This window comes from Garra rufa, chromosome 6 (genome assembly GCF_049309525.1).
Source record: "Garra rufa chromosome 6, GarRuf1.0, whole genome shotgun sequence".
In the NCBI taxonomy this organism is placed as follows: domain Eukaryota; kingdom Metazoa; phylum Chordata; class Actinopteri; order Cypriniformes; family Cyprinidae; genus Garra; species Garra rufa.
The window spans coordinates 1,764,400-1,792,151 of NC_133366.1; the positions used below are offsets into that span (position 1 = coordinate 1,764,400).

Consider the following 27,752-nt stretch of genomic DNA (forward strand, 5'->3'; position numbering starts at 1 on the left):
GCAAATACAAACATTTCTTCCTTTCACACATCGAAGTAATGTCCTGACGATGAAAACTTGCAGCACGAGGAAATTTGCTTGTCTCTGTAGAATAACGGCTCATGAAGTGAGGCAAGCAGCAATGTGATTGGCTGATATTTAACACATATTGTGTTGGACACACTGTGTTGGATATTTTCTTTTTTCTTTTTCATTTTTAACACACATTTAACACAAAGTAACACAAAATGTGCTAAAATAGACATAACACAAACAATGTGTAAAAAATTAACACATCCTTTTTGAGAGTGTGTTACACAAGAAATGTACATTACGATGGCCCATATTTTTATGTAAATAGAAAAAGACATTTGTCATGCTTTATGCAAGTTAACATGCAATGAGACAAAACAATTTTTTCCCCTCTCACTCTGGAGCCAAGTTGAATGCATGCCATGTGTACAATTTCCACCTGACAAAATATTACACCATTTTGAATTTCTTTGCATCTTCTCTTACAAATTTCATCCAATCTTCACCAAATTTTGCTGTGTTTTGGAACAGCACCACCTGTTCTTTTTCATGTATGAACAATTCCAAAAAGTTTCAAAATTATCAAAAAAAAAAAAACGATACCACATTATGACATGAGCATTTTGGGCATTGGCCGCATTTTTACATAAACTGATTCTAAATCTGGTCCAAATGACTTCAAAATTGGCATGTGGTGTCTTTGTCTAAGTTGCTATCATAGTGAATGAGGAAAGTCATGTATCATGAAAAACATGTCTGTCGTCCGTCAATCAAAATCCAGAGATTTTTAAAGGCTAACCCTAACCCTAACCTCGGAATAAAACGCTCTGTAGAAGTGCGATATTTGAAAACACAAAACAGACTCAGGGCTACAGACACATTTTACAGACAAATGGTTTTACTTAATGTAGTCTTTCTCAGAAACAAAACAGGCTTAGTTCAGCCCCATCATTGCTGCTTGCAGCTATATTTTGTACAATTTTTGCAAAAAGCACAAATAAAGTTTACCTATAGTAAATCATGCTGCCTATCCAGACCAGATATTTAAATACACATCCTGGACTAACATAGTCTCACCAAACAAACTCCAGTTAAACAAAAGATTTCATCTGCTTGATTCAACATTAATTGATCAGCTGGAAGATCAGCTGACTGCCACGATGGCTCCAGGAAGATTTCACCAGAGATATGGTATTTTCAGTTCCCAGCATGATTTGCTGAGTGACTTCCTGGACTTCGTCCTCCAGTTTAGTAGATCCCCGTTCACTGTGGGGAAGATGGAGGAGAACCTTTCCCCTAAACATTTTTAGAAGGGTTTGTCCCTTCAGCTTTGGTGGCCTTGGAACTTGGCTCACCACAGACTCTTGGAGTTGGTCTTAGGGTTTTTTACACCATCAATGGCTCTTTCTGTTAATGATGTGTGTTTGTTCCAAACACACTTCCCTCAGATCCACCATGATAGTCTTCGGCTCCATCAGCTCTGCTAATCAACCAGTGTTCATTTTGACTCCAAATTTTGATTTAGGTTTAGTCATAGTGTCACGACCACACACAAAGGGAGAAGGTGAGTATCTTTCAAGGTATTTATTAACAAACGTGCACAGTACAACACACGTGCAATCGGGTGAAATAAGGTCTCTGTGGTCAAATCTTCAAACAAACACAACAGGTGAGTTCAAGTTCATAAGGATCATAGCGTTAGCAATAGTCACTTCCCTTTAACACGATTAACGTGTATCACAGGAGAACATCAGAGCAATCCACGAGGAGCACAGGAGAACATCGGAAGAATCCACGAGGAGCACAGGAGAGACAACAGGAGGGAGAGAAGATCCACAGAGAAGCATCCATGCAACTTCGATACCAGCCGATGAGTGAGTGGCAGAGGTAGGTATATAAAGGGTGTGGTGATTGCTGGTGCAGGTGACGGTGATTAGTATTCTGGTGATGGTTCACGGGTGTGCTGTGGTGGTGATTGGCTGGTTGGTGGAGGATCGTGGTGATTGGGGCTGAGGGAACGTGCAGAGGGTGTGACATCACCCCCTCCTCCACGGGTGACTCCTGGCACCCAAGAACGGCGACGGGGACGACCACGACCTCTGGGAGCTGGGCGTTCGGGATGTTGGCGGTGGAATTCCTCGAGGAGAGTCGGGTCCAGGATGTCGTCACGGGGTATCCACGATCTCTCCTCGGGTCCGAACCCCTCCCAGTCCACTAGGTACTGGAGCTGGCCGTTCCGCCGCCGGGAGTCTAGGATTTCTTGGACTTGGTAGATGTTATCTCCAAGGATCTCTGGCGGGTCGGGAGGAGGAGGTGACTCCGACTCTGTGGAGGAAGGGAACAGGGGTTCAGTGTGGCGCTTGAGTAGGGAAACGTGAAACGAGGGGGCGATTCTGTAATGTGGAGGTAGGTTTAGACGGTAGGTGACAGGGTTGATCTGTGAGTGCACGGTGAAGGGCCCTATGTAGCGGGGACTCAGCTTCCTACTGGGCAGCCGGAGGCGTATGTCTCGAGTGGACAACCATACCTGGTCCCCGGGGAGGTAAACTGGGTTGGGTAACCTACGGCGGTTGGCATGTTCCGTATGCCTCCGTACTGCCCGCTGGAGATGGACGTGCGCTGAGTCCCACACCCTCTCGCTCTCTCGGAACCAGTGATCTACCGCGGGCACCTCGGAGGACTCTCCAGTCCATGGAAACAGAGCTGGTTGATAACCTAGAATGCATTGGAATGGGGTTAGACCAGTAGAGGTTTGACGGAGGGAATTTTGCGCATACTCAGCCCACGGTAGATACTGGCTCCAGGTGTTTTGATGTTGGGAACAGTACGTCCGAAGGTAGCGGGAGATTTCCTGTATTTTCCGTTCGGTCTGCCCGTTCGTTTGAGGGTGATATCCGGATGACAGGCTGACTGTGGTACCCAGAAGTTGGAAGAAGGCCCGCCAGACCCTGGAAATGAATTGGGGTCCCCGATCGGACACGATGTCTTCTGGGAGTCCGAAGTTCCGGAATACATTGTGGAATAGTGCCTCTGCGGTTTCTAGTGCTGTGGGGAGACCTTTGAGAGGTATTAATTTGCAAGCTTTCGAGAATCGATCGACTACCACTAAAATTGTGGTGTAACCCTGAGAGGGGGGCAGGTCTGTGGCGAAGTCAATGCCCAAGTGTGTCCAGGGTCGGCGGGGAATAGGTAACGGTTGTAATTTACCTTCGGGTAAGCGGCGTGGGGTTGTGTTGACGGCGCAGACCGAACATCCTTGGACGTACCGTTCCACTTCCCTGCTCATGTTGGGCCACCAATATTTCTGCTGGAGGAGCGAGAGGGTTCGCCTGCTGCCAGGATGTCCTGAGCCGGGGGACGTGTGCGTACTATCCAGCAGAAGGGGTCTGAGACGGCTTGGGACATAGACACGACCCGGGGGAAGCTCCGGTGGTGCAGGTTCCTCGAAGGTGGCGGCCCGTATATCTTCATCCAGCTGCCATAGTATGGGTGCGAGAAAGACAGATGGGGGTAGAATTGGATCAGGATCGTCAGAGGTAGGTTCAGGTGAGTGCATACGTGATAGGGCGTCTGCTTTGGTGTTTTTGTGGCCGGGTTGGTAAGTAATGTGGAAATTGAATCGGGCAAAGAATAATGACCAGCGAGCTTGGCGGGCATTTAGTCTCTTGGCGTTCTGAATGTACTGGAGGTTCTTGTGGTCGGTTATTACGGTGAAGGGGAACTGGGCTCCTTCCAACCAGTGCCGCCACTCTTCGAGGGCGAGCTTTATGGCCAGCAGTTCGCGGTCTCCAATTCCATAATTCTGCTCAGCTGGGGTGAGTTTTTTGGAATAGTACGCACACGGATGGAGGGATCGGGGTTCATCAGACCACTGGGACAGCACGGCTCCTACGCCCACGTCCGCCGCATCTACCTCCACCACGAAGGGCCTTGAAGGGTCGGGGTGCTTGAGGATGGGAGCGGTGGTGAACATTAGCTTTAGACGGTCGAAGGCTTGCTGAGCCTCTGGAGTCCACTGTAGTACCCGGCGACCTCCCTTTAAGAGGGAAGTGAGTGGAGCCGATAGGAGGCTATAGTTCTTTATAAAGCGTCGGTAGAAGTTAGCGAAGCCTAAGAAACGCTGAAGCTCCTTCACCGTCCTGGGCTCCGCCCACTTGGCCACTGCGTCCACCTTGCCGGCTTCCATGTGAACTCCCTCCGCAGTGATCACGTATCCGAGAAAGGAGATGGTGGGCTGATGGAATTCACATTTTTCTAATTTTAGATAGAGTTGGTACTCACGGAGGCGTTGGAGAACCTGACGGACGTGGTCTTGATGTTCTTTTAGGTTACGTGAGTAAATGAGGATATCGTCAATGTAGATGATTACGAATCGATGGAGGTAGTCGCGGAAGATTTCGTTCATGAAATTCTGAAATACGGAAGGACTGTTAGCCAGGCCATAGGGCATCACCTGATATTCATAGTGACCGGTGGGGGTGATGAAGGCGGTCTTCCACTCATCTCCTTCTCGGATACGGATCAGGTTGTATGCACTGCGGAGGTCGAGTTTGGTGAAGACACGGGCTTCCCGTAGTTCCTCCAAGGCAGCTGGCACTAGAGGAAGTGGATAGGCGAATTTCACCGTGGCGTCGTTGAGCACCCGGTAGTCAATGCAAGGTCTGAGCCCACCATCCTTCTTGGGGACGAAGAAGAAACTGGATGCTGCTGGGGACGTGGAAGGTCTGATGAACCCCTGTTGGAGAGCCTCCTGGATGTAATTCTCCATGGCTTCCTGCTCAGGACGTGAGAGGGGGTAGATCTTCCCGTGGGGTAGTTTGGCGCCTGGCAGCAGGTCGATACTACAGTCCCAGGGCCGGTGCGGTGGTAGTTGTGTGGCCCGTTCCTTGCTGAAGACATCGGTGAAAGACTGATAGACGGGGGGAATGGCGGTGGCGGATTGAGTGGCAGGGCTCTCTATGGTGGTGGCGTGCAGAGGGATAGGACGGTATGGAGACTCTGTATCTGACGAGGAAGGATGGTAGCCGTGGTCCTCACACGTTGCGCCCCACTCCAGGACCTCTCCTGTGCTCCAATCTATGCGGGGTTGGTGCTTAATGAGCCATGGTCTGCCCAGGATGACATCCACGTTGGCTCGCGGGAGTACTAGGAGGGTCAGATGTTCCCGGTGGTTGTGTTGGGAGACGAGGGTCACTTTTCTGGTCCGGCGAGATATCTTACCATCGCCCAATGGTGAGTTTTGGATTGTGGTAATTTGGTAGGTGACCTCATTTTGAACGGTGGGAATTCGATGTTTAGCAATGAAGTGTGATGAAACAAAATTGCCAGCCGCTCCGGAATCCACGAGCACATAGATGGGGAGAGTGCGAGAGTTTACTATTAGTTCAGCGGTAATATGGGGTAAGAGAGACATGGCCGGAGTAATAGATACGGTACTCACCATTGGACGAGGCGGGCGGACTGGACAGGCACTGATGAAGTGAGAGGCTTCTCCACAATATAGGCATAGACGATTATTAATTCGTCGTTTCCTCTCCGCGGGATCCAGGCGATAGGAGTCAGTAATCATAGGCTCTTCCGCATCTCGTTGGGGTGACGATGTTCGGAGTGGAGGGAAGCTGGGTACAGACTTTGTAGAAGGACACGCTGAGAGATGTTGAGAAATGCCTACTGCCTTCTTAATAAAGGTTTCCAGCGGTACGTCGTCATCGTAAATGACCATATGCTTGCGGATCTGGGGTTTAAGCCCCTTACGGTAGGCTGCTAGGAGAGCGACTTGGTTCCAACCACTGGTGGCCGCTAGAGAGCGGAAGCGCAGGGTGTAATCATGAATATTGGACGTACCTTGATTCAGAGTAATCAGTTCGTCGTGCACGGAAAGGGGAGTGAGAGCAGCTCCAAACACGTCCTTGAAGTGGGCAACGAAAGCATTATAGGAGATTAATGCATCGCTCCGTGAATTCCAGAGTGCATCCGCCCATTGAAGTGCCTGCCCAGTGAGGAGGGAAATCATAAAATATATTTTAGAACTTTCGTTTGGAAACTGGTGTGCGTTGGCTTCGATATAGAGGGAACATTGCAGGAGGAAACCATTGCAACCACCCGGGTCTCCGGAATAGTTCATGGGGCGAGAGAGGGGCGTGTTGGAAATCGTCGTTGGAGCAGCCGGTAGAGATTGACGAAGGACGTTTACCATATCCGAAAAGGAGTCGGGGGTATCTTCTGTGATAGCGGCGCTCGCCTCCATGAGTGACGTGGTGTGTTATTACTTTTGGGCTGGTATCCTGTCACGACCACACACAAAGGGAGAAGGTGAGTATCTTTCAAGGTATTTATTAACAAACGTGCACAGTACAACACACGTGCAATCGGGTGAAATAAGGTCTCTGTGGTCAAATCTTCAAACAAACACAACAGGTGAGTTCAAGTTCATAAGGATCATAGCGTTAGCAATAGTCACTTCCCTTTAACACGATTAACGTGTATCACAGGAGAACATCAGAGCAATCCACGAGGAGCACAGGAGAACATCGGAAGAATCCACGAGGAGCACAGGAGAGACAACAGGAGGGAGAGAAGATCCACAGAGAAGCATCCATGCAACTTCGATACCAGCCGATGAGTGAGTGGCAGAGGTAGGTATATAAAGGGTGTGGTGATTGCTGGTGCAGGTGACGGTGATTAGTATTCTGGTGATGGTTCACGGGTGTGCTGTGGTGGTGATTGGCTGGTTGGTGGAGGATCGTGGTGATTGGGGCTGAGGGAACGTGCAGAGGGTGTGACATCTAGACATTTGACTAAAATGCCACTTAGTTGTACTCATATTTTAGTCATCTGAATTGTTTTAGATTTAGTCTGGTTTAAGTCGACTAAATATTATAAGATTTTAGTTGACTATATTTACAGTAGATTTAGTCGGCTAAGATCTAATAAGTTTAGTTACATTCATTCATTTTCATCCGCTTATCCGGGAACTGGGTCGCGGGGGCAGCAGTCTAAGCAGAGACACCCAGACTTCCCTCTCCCCAGACACTTCCTCCAGCTCTTCCGGCAGAACCACGAGGCGTTCCCAGGCCAGCCGAGAGATGTAATCCCTCCAGCGTGTCCTGGGTCTTCCCCGGGGCCTCCTCCTGGTGGGACATGCCCGGAACACCATTAATTGAGGCGTCCAGGAGGCATCCGGAACAGATGCCCGAGCCAACTCAACTGGCCCCTCTCGATGTGAAGGAGCGGCGGGTCTACTCACCCTCAGCTCCTCACCCTATCTCTAAGGGAGCGCCCAGCCACCCTACGGAGGAAACAACTCATTTCGGCCGCCTGTATCCGGGATCTTATCCTTTCGGTCATGACCCAAAGCTCATGACCATAGGTGAGAGTAGGAACGTAGATCGACCAGTAAATCGAGAGCTTCGCCTTACAGCTCAGCTCTTTCTTTTTCTCTTTCCAAATTACTTCAAAATTAGCATGCAGTAAATGTAAGTTGCCATAATAGTGCATGAGGAAAGTCATGTATCTTGAAAAACATGGCCAATAAATATCCAGAAATTATTTAAAGGCTATCAGAATGAAACGCTGTGGAGGTTTGTACAATATTTGAAAACACAAAACAGACACGGGGTGGTGCTTTCACATTTTACAGACATATTAATGGTTTTACTTAATGTAGCCTTTAACAAAACAAAAACAAAACAGATTTGGCTCAGCCTTGTCACTGCAGCCTGCAGCTATATTTTGTACAATTTTTGCAAGCACAAATAAAGTTTACGGTCATACTGCCCATCCAGACAAGATATTTAAATATGCATCCTGGACTAACATAGTCTCATCAAACAAACATGTAAATTGTCTGCATGAATATTAAACAATGCAAATCCAATGACACATAGAAATGAATTGTGGGAAAATCCAGTTAAATCTAAATTCAGAGCTTCTGATGAAAGGAACAGACAATAGTGCATTATGAGGATGCACGTTCATATATTCATACACAAAGCTGTAAGTCATGTGATTTAAATTAAATTCAGGATGTTAAATATTGGTTCAGTCTGTAACAAAGCAAACTTTACAAATCATTTCTAGTCAGATGAATTTTCCACAGATCAACGCTGAATCAATTTGTAGTAACATCTCAAAAATAATCTAGAGAAATGGAACTCACCATTCAATTAAATTCTTAAAGGACACACAAAAGTGTCTAAATACTTATGTCAGTGTGATATTATTGTTTTTTGGTTGCACCATAACAAATTAAACAAACATAATAGTTTGGCAAGGCAAAAATCTTATCAGTAGCCTACATTTGGAAAAGCTGTGGGAATTCATTAAGTCTGATGAGAATTGTCCAAAAATAAGACACATCTGCGTTGAAAAATATTGCAAATGTGCATTTGCAAGCTGTATTTTAGAAATCTAATGTGGAAGGTGTGCTCTGTGCTCCTGTGTCAGTTCTCTTCAGTGGTATACCAGAAGACATCAACTCAAAGCATGCTGCTGCTGTGTTTTCAGATTCAATCTTAGATGATGATAATTGACCCAAAAAAAAGAAAAAAGAAAAACACAATTTAAGTGGATGTAGATTCTCATAATTTCTCATGATTTTTGATTAAAGACCTGTTTGTTTACAGTGATATCCAAGTTTCAGTGGATATACTGCACCGTTGAGATATATTGGCTAATCATAGTGTGCATCCACCTTTGGAGCAACAACCAGGTTCCTGAGTAGTTTGTATTAGTATTGTGCCAGAAGAGCGCCCACTAATTTTTTATTTTTACCTTTTATAATGACATTTTGATGATTTTAGTGCTGCTTAATCAAATATGTAATTTACGTGAGTGGTACAAAATCTTTTTTTTTTTTTTTTTTTATTAATTCATTCGTTTATTTGTTTATTTATTTTGTGAATAAGTGATTTGGAGATGTCTGTCTTTATAAATATACACATATGATTAATTAGTCAACACAGTACCGGCGAACAGTTTTACCATTTCATGTTTTTATTATATAGCATTTTTGCGGCATGAGACAGAGAACAGTCTCTGATTCACATACACTCTTCCAACCACCCAGATAAAGTTTATCTTTTCTGTACAAAGCTGATTCATCACCATATATATGCAATGTGTGAGTAACTCAGAAGCCAAACACTCCTTTCTGGCTTTACTTCATAATTCAAAAGTATATAAGTGGGCTAAAGAAGTGACCCAAAACAAAGAAGAGCAATCACTCATAAGTTTATGATAGTGATATTCCTACATGATTCACTGAGTTAGACAGTTAATACAAAAGAGGAACCCACAAATATGAAATCGATACTTTTTTTTTTCTTTTTTCTGAAAGCCCTGCAATGTTCCTAAGAAACACGTTTTATCTTCATGCTGATGGATTTCAAACCGAAGCTGTAATTCTTCCATGTTGACCAAACATTTCCAATGGCATAAATGGTGGGATCTTCACCCCATAAATACATACCGTTGGGGTTTGTATTGTGACAGTTTGTGTACCAAAATGCCCCGAGATACAGTTTGGCACAGTTAGCATCTGAAGCATCTTGGTCTTTGTCAAAGGTGGAGAACTTGAATCCATTATGACCAGATAAAGAATCGCCTGCAGAGAGGAAGAGCATCACTGAGGACAATAACCCAATGGAAAAGTGTTTCATGAGTACAAATGAAAGTGTCCTACCTGCTCCTCCATCAGTGAATCCTGAAACATGCAGTTGATATCCATCAGTTTCAGGACCCACAGAGAAGGACGAGTACAGAGCAGAAACTTTATTTCCTTCAAAGTCCTCCAGATCCACTCTCAGCATGTACTTGTTCTTACGTGTCAGCTGGTACATGTTCTCCAGCCCTGATCAAACACACACATGAAGAACACGTTCAACCAAACACATGAACATCCACACAAACGGACACACGCTGTGAGATCTTACCCAGCCAGTATTCGCTCTCCACATTCCCAAATCCTCTCTTGTACTGATTCCACGGCCGATAGAAATTCACACTGCCGTCCATTCTCCTCTGAATCACCTGTGATGGGTTTATATACAATATATGATTCAGAATGAATGTTCTGATGTGTGTTTAATGATCTAAAGTCACATTCGTACCGTCCATCCTCCGTTGTCTTCATCGTTACCATCTGAGATCATCTGACAGGAGACTGAGACTGGGACATCACCTGCTGGATAGATGGAGTGAATCCCACTGACTGTTTGACCTGAGTTATAGACATCAGAACAGTCGACTGGTGTGTCTACAGTCTGACAGCATCCACTTGTCAGAAATGCAGAGAGAAGAGACATCAAAAACGGCGTCATCTACATAAGAGAAAAAGAGATGAACATCACACCAAAATAAAGATAAAACCACCTCCAGGTATGTAGAGTTATCTCTAATCAGGTGAACACAGCGGAGAAATGTTTATCTTGGCAATAAAATAAATTGTAATTCTAATGCAATGTCTATTTTTACATTTGTTATACAAGTTGTATAAATATTCTGTGAGGTAAATAAAGATTAAAGCAGTAACTCACCGTTTGTGTTCTTCAGTCTGACACAAACAATCTTTATCTGTCAGATTCTCAGGCACCTCTGTGTTGCAGAAGAAATTTACATTACAAAAACACATATTTTGGAGTCAAATAAACCTGCAGTCACAAGTTGTATTTGCTGTGCTTGCAGTGCCTTGGCTCAGAATTGCCGCTTGTCATTTGCATTCTTCTTATTATTCTTGAACAGAAGTCAATAACAGCCCATAGAACCGTTTGGTTGAAAGTTGTGAAATTTGGCACATAGATAGAGCAAAGCCTAAACATTGCCCATAGCTAACTTGGAGCCTCTATCTCAAACCCTCTGGCGCCACCAATGGGTCAAATATGTACTGATGTTTATGTTAAAAATGTTTGAAGCAAAATTTTTCCTTTGATTCTAGAGCTCATGTCGGGTCAAATGTATACCATTGGAGTGTCTCCATCTGCTCCCTAGCTCATGAATCAACATATTATGTACTGGGCACTGGAACGGAGCCTTGCATTTGTGATCTAGTTGTAGATTGAAAAAATAAATAAACTTTTTAGCATATGGTTGCAAAATAAAATGTGAAAACAAGGTACTGTATATGTCAGATTTTCTCCTGCATTTAAAGTAAATTCTAATGAAAATTATAGAAAACCAAAAAATATAATGAGTATTCTGGGAGGGAGGGTGGCATATTCTAAAGAGCTTCTAAAACTCTAAACAAGAATATCTGTGTGCAGGTAACATGGAGAAAACTACACATTGTTTATTTACGTATAAAGGGTTTTAACAAGCAAAGGACCACACCTCAACCAAATAGGTTCCTGAATAGTTAATAGTAATAAGTTGTAAGTAATAAGTAAGTAAGTAAGTAATAAGTTAATAAGTTGGATAGGGATGAGTAGGAAGAGGATGAAAAGGTAAAGAGGATAGGAAGATGGTCAGGTTGATCTGGGAGACTGGAATTGATGAGAACCTGGAGAGACTCAGGGTGGAGGTCTTGATTGTATATTTAGGCCAGACGATTAGGAGACAATGAGCTTAGCTGATTTGAAGAGAAGGGGGAAGGATGGGTGGATTCGAAAGAAAGTGACAAGCAGCACGGTATAAGGCGGCCCGAAATATGAAGGATTCATATTTATAGGGAAACATTATCTGTGAGTAGTAGAGAACTGAATTCTTCATTAAAGGTTTCTAATGTCTATTGTGGAGATTTAAAAAAGCACATAATGCCTTTCATTGCTGCAGTTTATTTAGGTTTATTGTTGAAGTTGCAAATTTAAAGAAGTGACTCAAAACCAAAAAGTAGAACATACATGTAATTGATAAGTGTACACAATACAGTATATTTACTAAGTTACACAGTTTACAGAGAAAGGGATCCCTTTAACCTTAATTTTTATTGTTTTGTTGTTTGTTTCTGAGAAACACAGTAATGTTTCTTTAAAGATCTAAGACACACGTTTGATCTTCATGCTGATGGATTTCATACCAACATCCCAATTGTTCTTCCAGGTGTACCAAACATTTCCAATGGCGAAAATTGTGGGATCTTCACCCCATAAATACACACTGTTGGGATTTGCATGGTGACAGGCTTGGTACCAAAATGCACCAAGATACAGTTTGGCACAGTTATTACTGTCAGTATCTTGGTCCTTGTCGAAGGTGGAGAACTTCTGTCCATTATGGTAAGACAAAGAGTCACCTACAGAGAGAAAGACCATCATTGAAGACATCAGGGCCACATTTACTCAACTAAGAGTGCTTTTTAATGTGAAAAGTGTCCTACCTGCTCCTCCATCAGTGAATTCCAAAACATGCAATGTATATCCATCAGTTTCACAATCCACAGAGAAGGACGAGTACAGAGCAAAACCTTTCCTTCCTTCAAAGTCCTCCAGATCCACTCTCAGCATGTACTTTCTGTTGCTTGTCAGCTGGTACATGTTCTCCAGTCCTGATCAAACACACACATGAAGAACACGTTCAACCAAACACATGAACATCCACACAAACGGACACACGCTGTGAGATCTTACCCAGCCAGTATTCGCTCTCCACATTCCCAAATCCTCTCTTGTACTGATTCCACGGCCGATAGAAATTCACACTGCCGTCCATTCTCCTCTGAATCACCTGTGATGGGTTTATATAGAATATATGATTCAGAATGAATGTTCTGATGTGTGTTTAATGATCTAAAGTCACATTCGTACCGTCCATTCTCCTTTATCTTCATCTTTCCCTTCTGAGATCATCTCACAGTAAACCCAGACAGGAACTTCACCTGCTGGATAGATGGAGTAAATCCCACTGACTGTTTGTCCTGAGTTATAGACATCAGAACAGTCGAGCGGCATGTCACCATGCTGACTGCATCCGTTTACCAGTAAAACCGGGAGAAGAGCCACTAAAAACACCATCATCTATAGAGAGAGAAAGAGAGAAAGAGATGAACGTCACACTGAAATGAAGCTGAAAAACATTTTACTAAGGTCTACGAATGTGGAGTTATTGATGAACTTACTGCCATCTTCTCAGTCTGTCCTCAGTAGATCACAGCAGAGATCAGTTTTATATAGATTAAAATAATAGAAAAATGTTCAGTTTGTCAATCTTTTTTTCTGAAAGTTGTATAAATGTCTGAATATTCTGTAGGTAAATGAAGAATAAATCAGTAACTCACTAACTTCTTCAGTCTGACACAAGCACACTTTATATCTGCCAGATTTTCAGACTCCTCCTCTGTTTTACACAAGAAATGTACATTACGATGGCCCATATTTTTAATGTAAATAGAAAAAGACACTTGTCATGCTTTATGCAAGTTAAACATGCAATGAGACAAAACAATTTTTTCCCTCTCACTCTGGAGCCAAGTTGAATGCATGCCATGTGTACAATTTCCACCTGACAAAATATTACATCATTTTGAATTTCTTTGCATCTTCTCTTACAAATTTCATCCAATCTTCACCAAATTTTGCTGTGTTTTGGAACAGCACCACCTGTTCTTTTTCATGTATGAACAATTCCAAAAAGTTTCAAAATTATCAAAAAAAAAAAAAAAAAAAAACGATAGATTCTGTATGACATATAGAGTTGAGTGATACCACATTTTGACATGAGCATTTTGGGCATTGGCCATTTTTACATAAACTGACTCTAAATCTGGTCCAAATGACTTCAAAATTGGCATGTGGTGTCTTTGTCTAAGTTGCTATCATAGTGAATGAGGAAAGTCATGTATCTCGGAAAATATGGCTGTCATCAGCCAATCAAAATCCAGAAATTTTTAAAGGCTATCAGAATAAAACGCTCTGTAGAAGTGCGATATTTGAAAACACAAAACAGACTCAGGGCTACAGACACATTGTACAGACAAATAGTTTTACTTAATGTAGTCTTTCTCAGAAACAAAACAGGCTTTGTTCAGCCCCATTATTGCTGCTTGCAGCTATATTTTGTACATTTTTTGCAAAAAGCACAAATAAAGTTTACCTATAGTAAATCATGCTCCCTATCCAGACAAGATACACATCCTGGAATAACATAGTCTCACCAAACAAACTCCAGTTAAACAAAAGATTTCATCTGCTTGATTCAACATTAATTGATCAGCTGGAAGATCAGCTGACTGCCACGATGGCTCCAGGAAGATTTCACCAGAGATATGGTATTTTCAGTTCCCTGCATGATTTGCTGAATGACTTCCTGGACTTCGTCCTCCAGTTTAGTAGAACCCCCTTCACTGTGGGGAAGATGGAGGAGAACCTTTCCCCTAAACATTTTTAGAGGGGTTTGTCTCTTGAGGTGGCCATGGAACTTGGAGTTTTTTACACCATCAGCGACTTTTTCTGTTAATGATGTGTGTTTGTTTCACACACACTTCCCTCAGATCCACCATGATAGTCTTCTGCTCCATCAGCTCTGCTAATCAACCAGTGTTCATGTTGACACCAAATTTTGATTTAGGTTTAGTCATAGACATTTGACTAAAATGCCATTTAGCTGTAGTCACATTTTAGTCATTTGAATTGTTTTAGTTTTAGTCTGGTTTTAGTCGACTATATTTACAGTAGATGCAGTCGGCTAAAATCTAATGAGTTTAGTTACAGTGTAATGCATTTATTAAACATTTCTCTAAAATGACCACACTCATTATATAGGTTTCATATTAAGGTTTTATCATGATAGACACACATTTAATGCCTTGATATTAAAATTAAATAAAACCACTTCTCATAAAGAAATAAGAACATGGTCTTCTTCAATGAAAATATTATAAAGGCTTATTATGCATTATTTATAACAACTTGTTTACCACTTTCTATATCCTTTCAAGCATTTATATAAATTAATTTAGATTCATCTTTATTAGAGCTACTATAGTGACTCAGTCAAGAGCAGTGAGTGATTTTCTGTCTTTCTTTTTTTGCTTTATTAACATCAGTGCCACAGAAAATAGCAACTAAATTAGACTACTGTCCCTTTAAAACTGAACGCATGGATGCAATGAATTTAGTGCTGCAGAACTCACTCTTTTAAATCAAATATGTAATTTATGTGAGTGGTACAAAACCAATTTTTTTTTTTCATTTTTATTAATTAATTCATTTATTTGTTTATTTATTTTGTAAATAAGAGACTGGGAGAAGTCTGTCTCTATAAATATACACATATGATTAATTAGTCAACACAGTTTTAGCATTTCATGTTTTTATTATATAGCATTTTTGCGGCATGAGACAGAGAACAGTATCTGATTCACACACACTCTTCCAACCACCCAGATAAAGTTTATCTTTTCGGTACAAAGCTGATTCATCACCATATATATGCAATGTGTGAGTAACTCAGAAGCTAAACACTCCTTTCTGGCTTTACTTCATAATTCAAAAGTATATAAGTGGGCTAAAGAAGTGACCAGAAACAAAGAAGAGCAATCACTCATAAGGTTATGATAGTGATATTCCTACATGATTCACTGAGTTAGACAGTTAATGCAAAAGAGGAACCCACAAATATGAAATTGATACTTTTGTTGTTTATTTCTGAAAAGCCCTGCAATGTTCCTAAGAAACACGTTTGATCTTCATGGTGATGGATTTCATACTGACTGCGTAATTCTTCCATGATGACCAAACAGCACCAATGGCGTGAATGGTGGGATCTTCTCCCCATAAATACATACCGTTGGGGTTTGAATTGTGACAGTTTGAGTACCAAAATGCCCCAAGAAACAGTTTGGCACAGTTAGCATCTGAAACATCTTGGTCTTTGTCAAAGGTGGAGAACTTGAATCCATTATGGCCAGATAAAGAATCGCCTGCAGAGAGGAAGAGCATCACTAAGGACAATAACCCAATGGAAATGTGTTTCATGAGTACAAATGAAAGTGTCCTACCTGCTCCTCCATCAGTGAATCCTGAAACATGCAGCTGATATCCATCAGTTTCACAATCCACAGAGAAGGACGAGTACAGAGCAGAAACTTTATTTCCTTCAAAGTCCTCCAGATCCACTCTCAGCATGTACTTGTTCTTACGTGTCAGCTGGTACATGTTCTCCAGCCCTGATCAAACACACACATGAAGAACACGTTCAACCAAACACATGAACATCCACACAAACGGACACACGCTGTGAGATCTTACCCAGCCAGTATTCGCTCTCCACATTCCCAAATCCTCTCTTGTACTGATTCCACGGCCGATAGAAATTCACACTGCCGTCCATTCTCCTCTGAATCACCTGTGATGGGTTTATATACAATATATGATTCAGAATGAATGTTCTGATGGGTGTTTAATGATCTAAAGTTACATTCATACCGTCCATCCTCCATTGTCTTCATCTTTCCCATCTGAGATCATCTCACAGTAAACCCAGACAGGAAAACCACCTGCTGGATAGATGGAGTAAATCCCACTGACTGTTTGACCTGAGTTATAGACATCAGAACAGTCTTCATGCTGACTGCATCCGTTCACCAGTAAAACTGGGAGAAGAGCCACTAAAAACACCATAATCTATAGAGAGAGAGAGAGAAAAAGATGAACATCACACTGAAATGAAGCTGAAATACATTTTACTAAGGTCTACGAATGTGGAGTTATTGATGAACTTACTGCCATCTTGTCAGTCTGTCCTCAGTAGATCACAGCAGAGATCAGTTTTATATAGATTAAAATAATAGAAAAATGTTCAGTTTGTCAATCTTTTTTTCTGAAAGTTGTATAAATGTCTGAATATTCTGTAGGTAAATGAAGAATAAATCAGTAACTCACTAACTTCTTCAGTCTGACACAAGCACACTTTATATCTGCCAGATTTTCAAACTCCTCCTCTGTTTTACACAAGAAATGTACATTACGATGGCCCATATTTTTAATGTAAATAGAAAAAGACATTTGTCATGCTTTATGCAAGTTAAACATGCAATGAGACAAAACAATTTTTTCCCTCTCACTCTGGAGCCAAGTTGAATGCATGCCATGTGTACAATTTCCACCTGACAAAATATTACATCATTTTGAATTTCTTTGCATCTTCTCTTACAAATTTCATCCAATCTTCACCAAATTTTGCTGTGTTTTGGAACAGCACCACCTGTTCTTTTTCATGTATGAACAATTCCAAAAAGTTTCAAAATTATAAAAAAAAAAATAAATAAATAAAAATAAAACCCGATAGATTCTGTATGACATATAGAGTTGAGTGATACCACATTTTGACATGAGCATTTTGGGCATTGGCCATTTTTACATAAACTGACTCTAAATCTGGTCCAAATGACTTCAAAATTGGCATGTGGTGTCTTTGTCTAAGTTGCTATCATAGTGAATGAGGAAAGGCATGTACCATGAAAAACATGGCTGTCATCAGCCAATCAAAATCCAGAAATTTTTAAAGGCTGTCAGAATAAAACGCTCTGTAGAAGTGCGATATTTGAAAACACAAAACAGACTCAGGGCTACAGACACATTGTACAGACAAATGGTTTTACTTAATGTAGTCTTTCTCAGAAACAAAACAGGCTTAGTTCAGCCCCATCATTGCTGCTTGCAGCTATATTTTGTACAATTTTTGCAAAAAGCACAAATAAAGTTTACCTATAGTAAATCATGCTCCCTATCCAGACCAGATATTTAAATACACATCCTGGACTAACATAGTCTCACCAAACAAACTCCAGTTAAACAAAAGATTTCATCTGCTTGATTCAACATTAATTGATCAGCTGGAAGATCAGCTGACTGCCACGATGGCTCCAGGAAGATTTCACCAGAGATATGGTATTTTCAGTTCCCTGCATGATTTGCTGAATGACTTCCTGGACTTCGTCCTCCAGTTTAGTAGAACCCCCTTCACTGTGGGGAAGATGGAGGAGAACCTTTCCCCTAAACATTTTTAGAGGGGTTTGTCTCTTGAGGTGGCCATGGAACTTGGAGTTTTTTACACCATCAGCGACTTTTTCTGTTAATGATGTGTGTTTGTTTCACACACACTTCCCTCAGATCCACCATGATAGTCTTCTGCTCCATCAGCTCTGCTAATCAACCAGTGTTCATGTTGACACCAAATTTTGATTTAGGTTTAGTCATAGACATTTGACTAAAATGCCATTTAGCTGTAGTCACATTTTAGTCATTTGAATTGTTTTAGTTTTAGTCTGGTTTTAGTCGACTATATTTACAGTAGATGCAGTCGGCTAAAATCTAATGAGTTTAGTTACAGTGTAATGCATTTATTAAACATTTCTCTAAAATGACCACACTCATTATATAGGTTTCATATTAAGGTTTTATCATGATAGACACACATGTAATGCCTTTATATTAAAATTAAATAAAACCACATCTCATAAAGAAATAAGAACATGGTCTTCTTCAATGAAAATATTATAAAGGCTTATTATGCATTCTTTATAACAACTTGTTTACCACATTCTATATCCATTCAAGCATTTATATAAATTAATTTAGATTCATCTTTATTAGGGCTACTAAAGTGACTCAGTCAAGAGCAGTGAGTGATTTTTTGTCTCTCTTTTTTGCTTCATTAACATCACTGCCACAGAAAACAGCAACTAAATTAGACTACTGTCCCTTTAAAACTGAACGCATGGATGCAATGTACTGATACACATCTGATAGTCTCCTAATTGTTTACATTCACTTAAGATGTAACTGAGTGTGTTCACATGAATACTCATCAAAATGGACAATTCAACATCATCTGTGTATTTCTCCATTCGTGAGATGCGAAAGAGTAACTTACTCGTGTGCTGTGTGAGAGTCGCTCAAAAAACCAGACTGAATAGAGTTCTCTTTTGTATTGTCAGATTTCTCCATGTCTGCTCTTCTCTTACTCCCAGATTGACATTTTTGAACATTTTATGAGACGTGCAGCAAATGTATGCCATCTTATGTCCCACAGGATAGATCAATAGACTATGATACAGTTTATATATGTGCGCATCTAACCTCCTTACCACGCAGCAGATTCGTTCTGAATAAATCTTTACCTAAATTGTCCCTCCCTAACATTTTCATCTCGTTTTTATTCGTTGACGAAAATTTCAATAGATTTTCCTCACAGTTTTTGTCATTTAAAAGTAAACTCAGAACTTCAACATGGTGGTCTTTGACCTTTAGTAAAATGTTATAACTTTTTGTAGACTTTGCATATATTCTTGGCTATTTAAAATCATTTTCATGGTTAAAAACTTCATACAATGTTTATGAATATATACAAGGACTGTGAAAAACTGCTGATGAAAGGAACAGAACATATCCACAATATTATGAAGATACATATTTGAATATTCATACACAAAGCTGTAAATCATGTGACATCAGGTAAATTCAGGACAGAAAATATTGGTTCAGGCTGTATCTAATAACAAAGCAAACTTCAACACCTCAACACAATCCTGTTTCAGCCAGTTCCTTTGCCTGAATCTTTAGCTGTTAGATGTTACATAGACAGATGTGTATGTTTACAAATCAAGTCTAGTTAGAAACATTTTCCGTAGATGCAGTCCTAAAGGACTGAATTTGACAGAATTTCTTATTTTTACAGAATTACAGAATTCGATTCTTATTCCAAATACTTAATTTTTTCCCAAGTTAAACTGCATGTATGATTTGTCTATGTACATGACATCTGGGTAAATGTTTGCACATCATAGGGTTGCATTTACATTTTGATCACATAGCCTGTTTATCTATCGTGTACAGTAGTTCCTCATTCAGTGTTACTGGTGTGTGTTAAGAAGATAAACACATATCAACATGATGCAAGTGTTGACTCATTTTATTAGTAAATGCTTTGCTGACCAAAAATGAAGAAAACATTATTGGTTGCACAGTTAGGGAAGAAAAGCAAAACCATAAAACACTGCCATGTAACTATAACAATATCAGATGCTTGCTGTTTCTAAAGCACATGTTTGATCTTCATGCTGATGGATTTCTTGTTGAGAGTGTTTTTCCAGGTTAACCAAAAAACACCAATGCCGGAATGGGCATGATCTTCTTTCCATAAGTACACGCCATTGGGGTTTGCGAAGTGACAAATTTTGTACCAAAATCCTCCCAGATTCTGTCTAGCACAGTTCCCTTTATTGGCATCTTGGTCGTGGTCAAAGGTGGAGAACTTCTGGTCATTGTGGTAGGTCAATGAGTCACCTGCAGAGAGGAAGAAAATCGCTAAGGACAAGAAATAAGTGCAATGAGCTTTCGTGTATATGTGTGAAAGTGTCTGACCTGCTCCTCCATCCTTGAACCCTGAAACATGCAGTTTATACCCATCAGCTTCAGGACCCACAGAGAAGGATGAGTACAGAGCGAAAACTTTCCTTCCTTCAAAGTCCTCCAGATCCACTCTCAGCATGTACTTCCTGTTGCTTGTCAGCTGGTACATGTTCTCCAGCCCTGATCAAACACACACATGAAGAACACGTTCAACCAAACCAGACATTCTACTGGGATATAAATCCAATTTTTATTATTTTTTTTTAATTATTATTATTATCATTCCAGCTATAATACACAGTGTCCCCAAAACATATTTGGCCTATGACATTTATGTCTAACTAAGCTCACTGTGTTCATTTTAAAATACTAGTCCAGCAGGAAGGAAAGGTTGTAAGTTTTGACACAACCCAAAATACACTTGAACACATGAATCATTACCCAGCCAGTATTCGCCCTCGGTGGTCCCGAATCCTGTCTTGTACTTTTCCCATGGCTGATAGAAATTGATACTGCCGTCCATTCTCCTCTGAATCACCTGAGATGGGTTGTAGCACTTTTCATGTTAAAGGCTTATTCTATGTTATCTATGTATGTTTGATTATTTAAACCATACCGTCCATCCTCCTTTATCTTCATCTTTCCCATCTGAGATCATGTGACAGTAAACCCAGACAGGAACGTCACCTGCTGGATAGATGGAGTAAATCCCACTGACTGTTTGTCCTGATTTATAGACGTCAGAGCAGTCGAATGGTTTGAATTCACACACAAAAGACTCCGTGAAAACAGAGAGCAGAGCTGCGACAAACACCGTCATCTAGAGAGAAATGACTGATCAAGTTCCACACTGAAATATAATACCAGAGATGTATAGTAACGAAGTAGAACTACTTCACTACTGTACTTAAGTACTAAAAGGCCGTATCTGTACTCTACTGGAGTATTGTTTTTTTCTCCTACTTCCACTTTTACTTCAGTACATATTTTCGATGAGTTTAATACTTTTACTCCAGTAGATTTTTTATGTGCTGCATCGTTACTCGTTACAATTATAAAAATGTTACGAATCATTCCAAACCCACATTATCACTGCCAGGGCAGTAGATGGCTCTGTCACAGGTTTGAATAAGCTGGCTCATCATTGAGCGAATCAGACGATCAAAGAAGACAGCGCTGCCTAACTGCATTGAGAGCACTTTAGTTTGTTTTCTACAAGGAAAAACCAGAAATTCCACTTTCAACTTCTTCACTTTCAACTGATCGTGGCGATGAGGAAGAAAACCACCGGTGGCCCTATTTAGAGTCCATGTTTGCATTTGTCGGAGTGAAAGACAATTCATATAGAATCCCGAAAGATTGCGAAATAATGGCCTTCAAAAATTCACTGTCAAAGTTAAAAATAATATAATACATAAAACACAGCAGTTTGAGCTATCCGTAAGCGCTAGATAAGTTAACTAACGTTAGCTACCCGCAGTTCATAACATGCGATGTTCACTTAACATTAACTAGCTGGCTATCATAAAGACTGTGTCACGCTGAATGGTGTTTTTGACCAATCATATATATATATATATATATATATATATATATATATATATATATATATTTATTTATTGATGCACACTAGTTTAAGAAGGGAATCAGCGGTGGAGAAAAAAAGGCACAATTTAGGTATTCTTTTCATAACATTGTTTCAAACCTGTTTGACACAAAAAAGATATTTAAAATAAACAAAACAATATGTCTTTTGACTGCTTTCTTTAATAACTACATAACACAATACTTGTACTTTTACTTTCAGTATTTGAGTAGTAAATTTGAAAATAAACTACTTGCAATACTTAAGTACAAAAAATGTTGAATACTTTAGTACTTCCACTTAAGACTTCTACTCAAGTCACTTTTTAGATAGAGCACTTGTACTTTTACTCAAGTCTGGGTCTCTAGTACTTTATACATCTCTGTATAATACACATAAATGCTGAAGAATAAAGGCATAACTCACTCTTTGTGTCGTCAAGACTAAGGCAGAGAAGTTCAGATCACTGGGTCTTCAGTCTCTGAGTGCTTTGTTTAGACCATTTACGGTTTTCTCAACTCAGCCTTTATCAGTTTGAACGCATCTTTTAAACTAATTTCTGTGTTGTGCAATAATGTTGAAATATTGCAAGAAAATCATTTGAATGTTTTGCACAACACACATTCGACTGTTTTATAATAACCTTAAATGTTACACCTGGCTCAAGGATGTAACGTTAAGGGAGACGACACAGTGAAATAAATTCAAATGTAATATTTATTATAACACAATTAACAAAAATAACAATCAAAACATCAGTATCAGTAGGTTCAATCAGTGTGAAAGGTGAATGAATGGATGCAGAAAGTGTTGTCAGTGCTAGTGAATGGATGCAAAACATAATGCCACATATTGGAGCACAGCTCTGGCCAACTGCCCGAACAACAGTGGAACAGCGATGACAACCATCAGGTGTGCTGAATTCACGCCCCAATCTCAGACCTACAACAGACAAAAAGAAACACAAACACCCAAACCTTTAAAAAATATTGTTACATACCCATACACTTATCCAGGAAAGCTCTTAGCTCCTTAAAGAAGGTGTCATGGTTTTCAGGCTTCTCCCAGAAGTATTCATGAGGGCTTGCAGCAGTAGCTGAGTGTGATATCTTATCATTCTCATGATCCCATGTCGGACAGGCTGACATAAAATCTGCTTCAGAAATGTCCACCACCAAAGTTCTTGCTAAAACTGCTCTATAATGTACCCCAGTAAAATGTGCATATCTTGTGTGTGTTCGCAAAATAGTAACAAACTGGCTGAGATTCTGAGGAGAAGGCAAGCATTTGCATATTGCTTCCATATCTGCCATTTTTATCAGTCTAGTAGAAATACCGTTGCCCGTTCTTAACCAAATCATTGCTTTTTGACTGGCTTTAGGTTGATTTGAGCCAGACGCTATGTCTTGCACTGTTTTAATGCAGTAGGACGGTGGGCGTGCTAGTCTAGCCACATAAGCTGCGACTTGTTTTTTCTCTGGGCCCTCATCCCAGACTTGTTTCATACTTTGCCAGACCAGACACTATAACTCTTAGTCATATATGTATAATGCCAATTCAGGTCTCCCCATCCCTCCTTGACCAGACTTCTGGCCAACTGCATGCCATCATTTGTGAATGAACCCTCTCGTGGATACAATGTCTCAATTTGTGGCTTCATTTGCTCAGACCAACCGGCCATATTACTGACGTAAGGTGCAGTATAAAATCTCTGATTATTTCGGTACATAAAATCAACTGGTGTTTCCCCAGGTAACGGTCTCAATACTGAACCCCCCATCTTCCACTTTTTTAGAAAAGGGGTTAGTAGCTAGTAATTTTGTGCACAAATTTCATGTACAGTTTTGCTCAACTTCAATTGTAGTACATGTATCGTATTTGTGAACGTGGGTGGTGTCCGTATGTTTGGCTTACACAAAACTTTTTAGTCCTGATCGCTACTAACCACCGTCTTTTATTTGGGTGCTACGTATTTTCTGGGCTCTTGCCAAACTGCATTAGGTCCCCTAAAAGCACCATCTTTTTTTGGGGTCACAAATCTTTCAATTACGTTGCCGTGATCAAAAAAGTGTGATCAGTACTGTATATCCAATCACTCTGCGCTGATAATTAATCTGTAATTTCCGTTGCTAGAACAACCATGGAACGACCTAACATTCTGTGACTAGTGATTAAGCTCAACCAACCTCACCTCTATACGAAATCGTCAGGATCCTACAGAGTAAGCCAAAACACTTACCCCTTTATCATAGGTCCTTGCCTGATTCACCGGCGCATCTTTCCCACACAGTTCTCGGGATGTTTCGTAGGGAGATAGGGAGAGATTCATCTCTTACGCAGACGAGCCCCCAACTGTTAGAATAAAAAGTATAATTTAATTGCTGAGATTTGAGATTCGATCTGAGTTGAGCTACACAGCCCAGGTTATGGGTCCCCGGAACCAAGAATGACCAACAGCAGAAAGATGAAAAGGGCACAAAACATCCTTATAAGGACAGTCCCATGATTTGTCATTACATCATTGGCTATATTCTAAGCATAATTGAGGACAGACAGATACTATGTTAAGAGACATATACAAGGGACACAGGATGTTATAGAATCTTACACATGCATACAGAAATAGGTGAAGTCACATCAATTGGAGACCAAAACACCATCTCATCACCACAGGGGCACATGACAAGGTACCTTTAATGTGCTTAATCGTCAAGTTATAAGGCTGCAGGAAAAGTATCCAGCACATTAATCGTTGGTTCGGACTCTGCAATGAGTAAAGAAATGTCAAGGGATTGTGATCCGAAAAGATGACGACTGGGGACCCTCCCCCCACATATACATCAAAATGTTGAAGTGCCCAGATAAGTGCCAGCGTTTCCTTCTCAATAAGAGAATAGTTCAATTGATATTAATTAAAATTGCATGAGAAATAAATAATTGGGTGACTAAGACCATCAGAATGAATCTGGAGAAGAACCGCTCCTGCTCCCACGTGACTTCCGTCAAACTGAAGGAACAGTTGCCCATTCAAAATCACATTTAGCTAAATTCACAGTCAAATTAGCCTCTGCTAAAAGTTGAAATAAATAAATCTCATACCCATAAACTATGGAAACTATGACATCCAAATAGACCGTGCAACCTTCTAAACCAGAGACTACACGATTCATTAGTCTCTGAAATGTAGCAGGAGCATTCTGTAAACCAAAGCTCATGACAGAATAAGAATACAGCCCTGAAGAAGTTATAAAAGCAGTGATTTCCTGTGCCTGAGGTGTCAAAGGAACCAGCCAGTACCCTTTGAGTAAGTCAAATTTACTGACATATCTCACAGAGCCCACTTGATCAACGCAATCCTCCATTCTCTGGAGGGAAAAAGCATCAGGTTTGGTGATTTTATTAATTTTTCGGTAATCTGTACAAAATCTATCTGTTCCATCCAGTTTTCTGACCAATAAACACGGCGAGGCCCAACTTGAACACAACGGTTTCAAGAGAGCAACCATACATTTGTGTTGTGTTTTATTTTATTTTCTATATTCTTCATTTATTCTTCATTCATTTATTATCATTTATCATTTAATTATTCTATTTAATCACAATCATTTATAAAAATCATTATAGTCATTTATATATCATTTTCATTGATTTATTAATTGATTAGACATTTATATTATGTTATATTATAACTGTTTTTTATATATATTTTTCCATTGTTGTTTAGTCTTATGACTGTGTGGTTTCATGGCCTGTTTGTCCTCGTGAATAAGAGATATGAGGGAATGTTTATGAACCTCAAGGTTCATGGGATGCTGTTTTGAAGCAGTTTGGTATAACAATACTTGTTGGATCTGTGTTCTTCAGACGAAGTCTGAGCATTGAGACAAACGCAACTAAGACTATTCAATAAACTCTGCTCCTTTTTACCATCATAACTTCGTCTCCTGCTTCTGCTCTTCACTTTTAATGCTTTTTCCTCAGTCAACATTTTGGTGTAATCGTCAGGATGGCATAACATTTTGGCGTACTTCTTGGCTGACAGAAGACTGTTAATAGTGTTTTGGGTATTTTGGGTACCAGACAATATATCCTGTTAACAGGGTTTGGGTATTAGACCCAGTATTTAGTATTAGAGTGGTTCTGTGACTGGACAAACTGATATTTTCTGATGGTATCTGGCGTCCGGGGCTGGATCTTAATTGTCTAGGCATGGGGACAGCGATCTAACAATAGGAAGGGTTGTACCAATGATTTGTTCAGCAGTCCGGACTATCCGACATAGTCTTCTAAAAGCAGAATTGGTAGCTGAGCTGAACCAGATGGTAATTGAAGTGCATAGGACGGATTCAGAGTAAAACTGTTTCAGCAGTTCCTGTGGCAAGTTGAGCTTCCTCTGCTGGCGGAGGAAGTACAGCCTCTGCTGGGCCTTTTTTGCAATGGAGTCTATGTGAATGTCTCACTTTAGGTCCTGAGAGATGGTGTTTCCAAGGAACCTAAATGACTCCACTGTGTTTACAGTGCTGTTCATGATGGTGAGTGGGGGGAGAGCAGGGGGGTTCCTCCTAAAGTCCATGATCATCTCCACAGTTTTGAGCATGTTCAGCTCCAGGTTGTTATGACTGCACCAGACAGCCAGCTCTTTTACCTCCTGTCTGTAAGCAGACTCGTCACCGTCCTGAATGAGGCCGATAAGTGTGGTGTCATTTGCAAACTTCAGGAGCTTGACAGAGGGGTCTTTAGAGGTACAGTCATTAGTGTACAGGGAGAAGAGCAGTGGGGAGAGGACACAGCCCTGAGGGGCACCAGTGCTGATAGTACGGGTGCTGGATGAGTTTTTTCCCAGCTTCACTAGCTGCTGTCTGTCTCTCGGGAAGCTGGTGATCCACTGACAAACCAAGGTAGGCACAGAGAGCTAAGTTAGTTTGGGCAGGAGAAGGTTTGGGATGATAGTGTTGAAGGCTGAACTGAAGTCCACAAACAGGATCCTCACATTAGTCCCTGATTTATCCAGATGTTGCAGGATGAAATGTAGACCCATGTTCACTGCATCATCTACAGACCTGTTTGCTCGATAAGCAAACTGCAGGGGGTCCAGTAGGGGTCCGGTGATATCCTTCAGCTAAGCCAGAACCAGTTTTTCAAATGCCTTCATGACGACAGATGTTAGCACCACAGGTCTGTAGTCGTTAAGTCCTTTTATTTTGGGTTTCTTCTGAATGGGGATAATTGTTGAGCGTTTGAAAATGGCGGGGACTTCACACAACTCCAGAGACCAATTGAAGATCTGTGAAAAGATGGGGGCCAGCTGATCAGCACAGGATTTCAGTCAGGCTGGTGTCACACCGTCAGGCCTGGTGCCTTTCTTCTTTTGTTCTTTTTGATGACCTGGCGCACCTCATCTTCACTGATTTGAATGGGAGTTGCAGGAGTGGGGGAGAGGGGTGTTGTTGGAGGTGTTAATGGTGTTTATTCAAACCTACAATAGAACTCATTCAGTTCGTCTGCCAGTTGCTGATTCTCCACAGCGCTGGGGGATGGTGTCTTGTAATTGGTGATGTGTTTTAGACCTTTCCACACTGATGAAAAGTCACTGGAATGAAATTGGTTCCTTATTTTTTCGGAATAATTTCTCTTTGCCACTTTGATCTCCTTTTCCAGTGTGTATTCGGCCTGTTTATACAAAACTTTATTCCCTTTTCTATTAGCATCATCTTTGGCATCACCATGAGCCAATCGGAGTACAACATCTCTGAATTTCTCAGGTACAACAACTTGAACCAGTGACTCACCACCGCAATCCTAGTTTGGGGCAGGCCACTTACGCAGAAGCACCCCATCATTGAAGTGACGGCACTCTCTACCTCCTCCGGCGG

The 27,752-nt window shown here is 40.9% G+C and overlaps 3 protein-coding genes and 1 pseudogene across 3 annotated transcripts; all 4 read right to left on the minus strand.

Annotated features, from left to right (window-relative positions):
- Positions 1-9,362: 9,362 nt before the first annotated feature.
- Positions 9,363-10,337, minus strand: LOC141336164 (microfibril-associated glycoprotein 4-like; annotated as a pseudogene).
- Positions 10,338-11,981: 1,644 nt separating this feature from the next.
- Positions 11,982-12,956, minus strand: LOC141336166 (microfibril-associated glycoprotein 4-like). The gene is made up of 4 exons (XM_073841702.1): positions 12,750-12,956; positions 12,573-12,669; positions 12,323-12,490; positions 11,982-12,238 (listed from the first exon to the last, which is right to left on the minus strand). The coding sequence occupies exons 1-4, from the start codon at positions 12,954-12,956 to the stop codon at positions 11,982-11,984; spliced, it is 729 nt and encodes a 242-aa protein (XP_073697803.1).
- A 2,652-nt stretch (positions 12,957-15,608) lies between these two features.
- Positions 15,609-16,562, minus strand: LOC141336156 (microfibril-associated glycoprotein 4-like). The gene is made up of 4 exons (XM_073841691.1): positions 16,368-16,562; positions 16,191-16,287; positions 15,941-16,108; positions 15,609-15,862 (listed from the first exon to the last, which is right to left on the minus strand). Exons 1-4 carry the CDS (start codon positions 16,560-16,562, stop codon positions 15,609-15,611), a joined length of 714 nt encoding a protein of 237 aa, XP_073697792.1.
- Positions 16,563-19,866: 3,304 nt separating this feature from the next.
- On the minus strand, positions 19,867-21,114 carry LOC141336162 (microfibril-associated glycoprotein 4-like). The gene is made up of 4 exons (XM_073841698.1): positions 20,911-21,114; positions 20,736-20,832; positions 20,307-20,474; positions 19,867-20,228 (listed from the first exon to the last, which is right to left on the minus strand). The coding sequence occupies exons 1-4, from the start codon at positions 21,112-21,114 to the stop codon at positions 19,978-19,980; spliced, it is 720 nt and encodes a 239-aa protein (XP_073697799.1). The 3' UTR covers positions 19,867-19,977.
- Between the last annotated feature and the right edge of the window lie 6,638 nt (positions 21,115-27,752).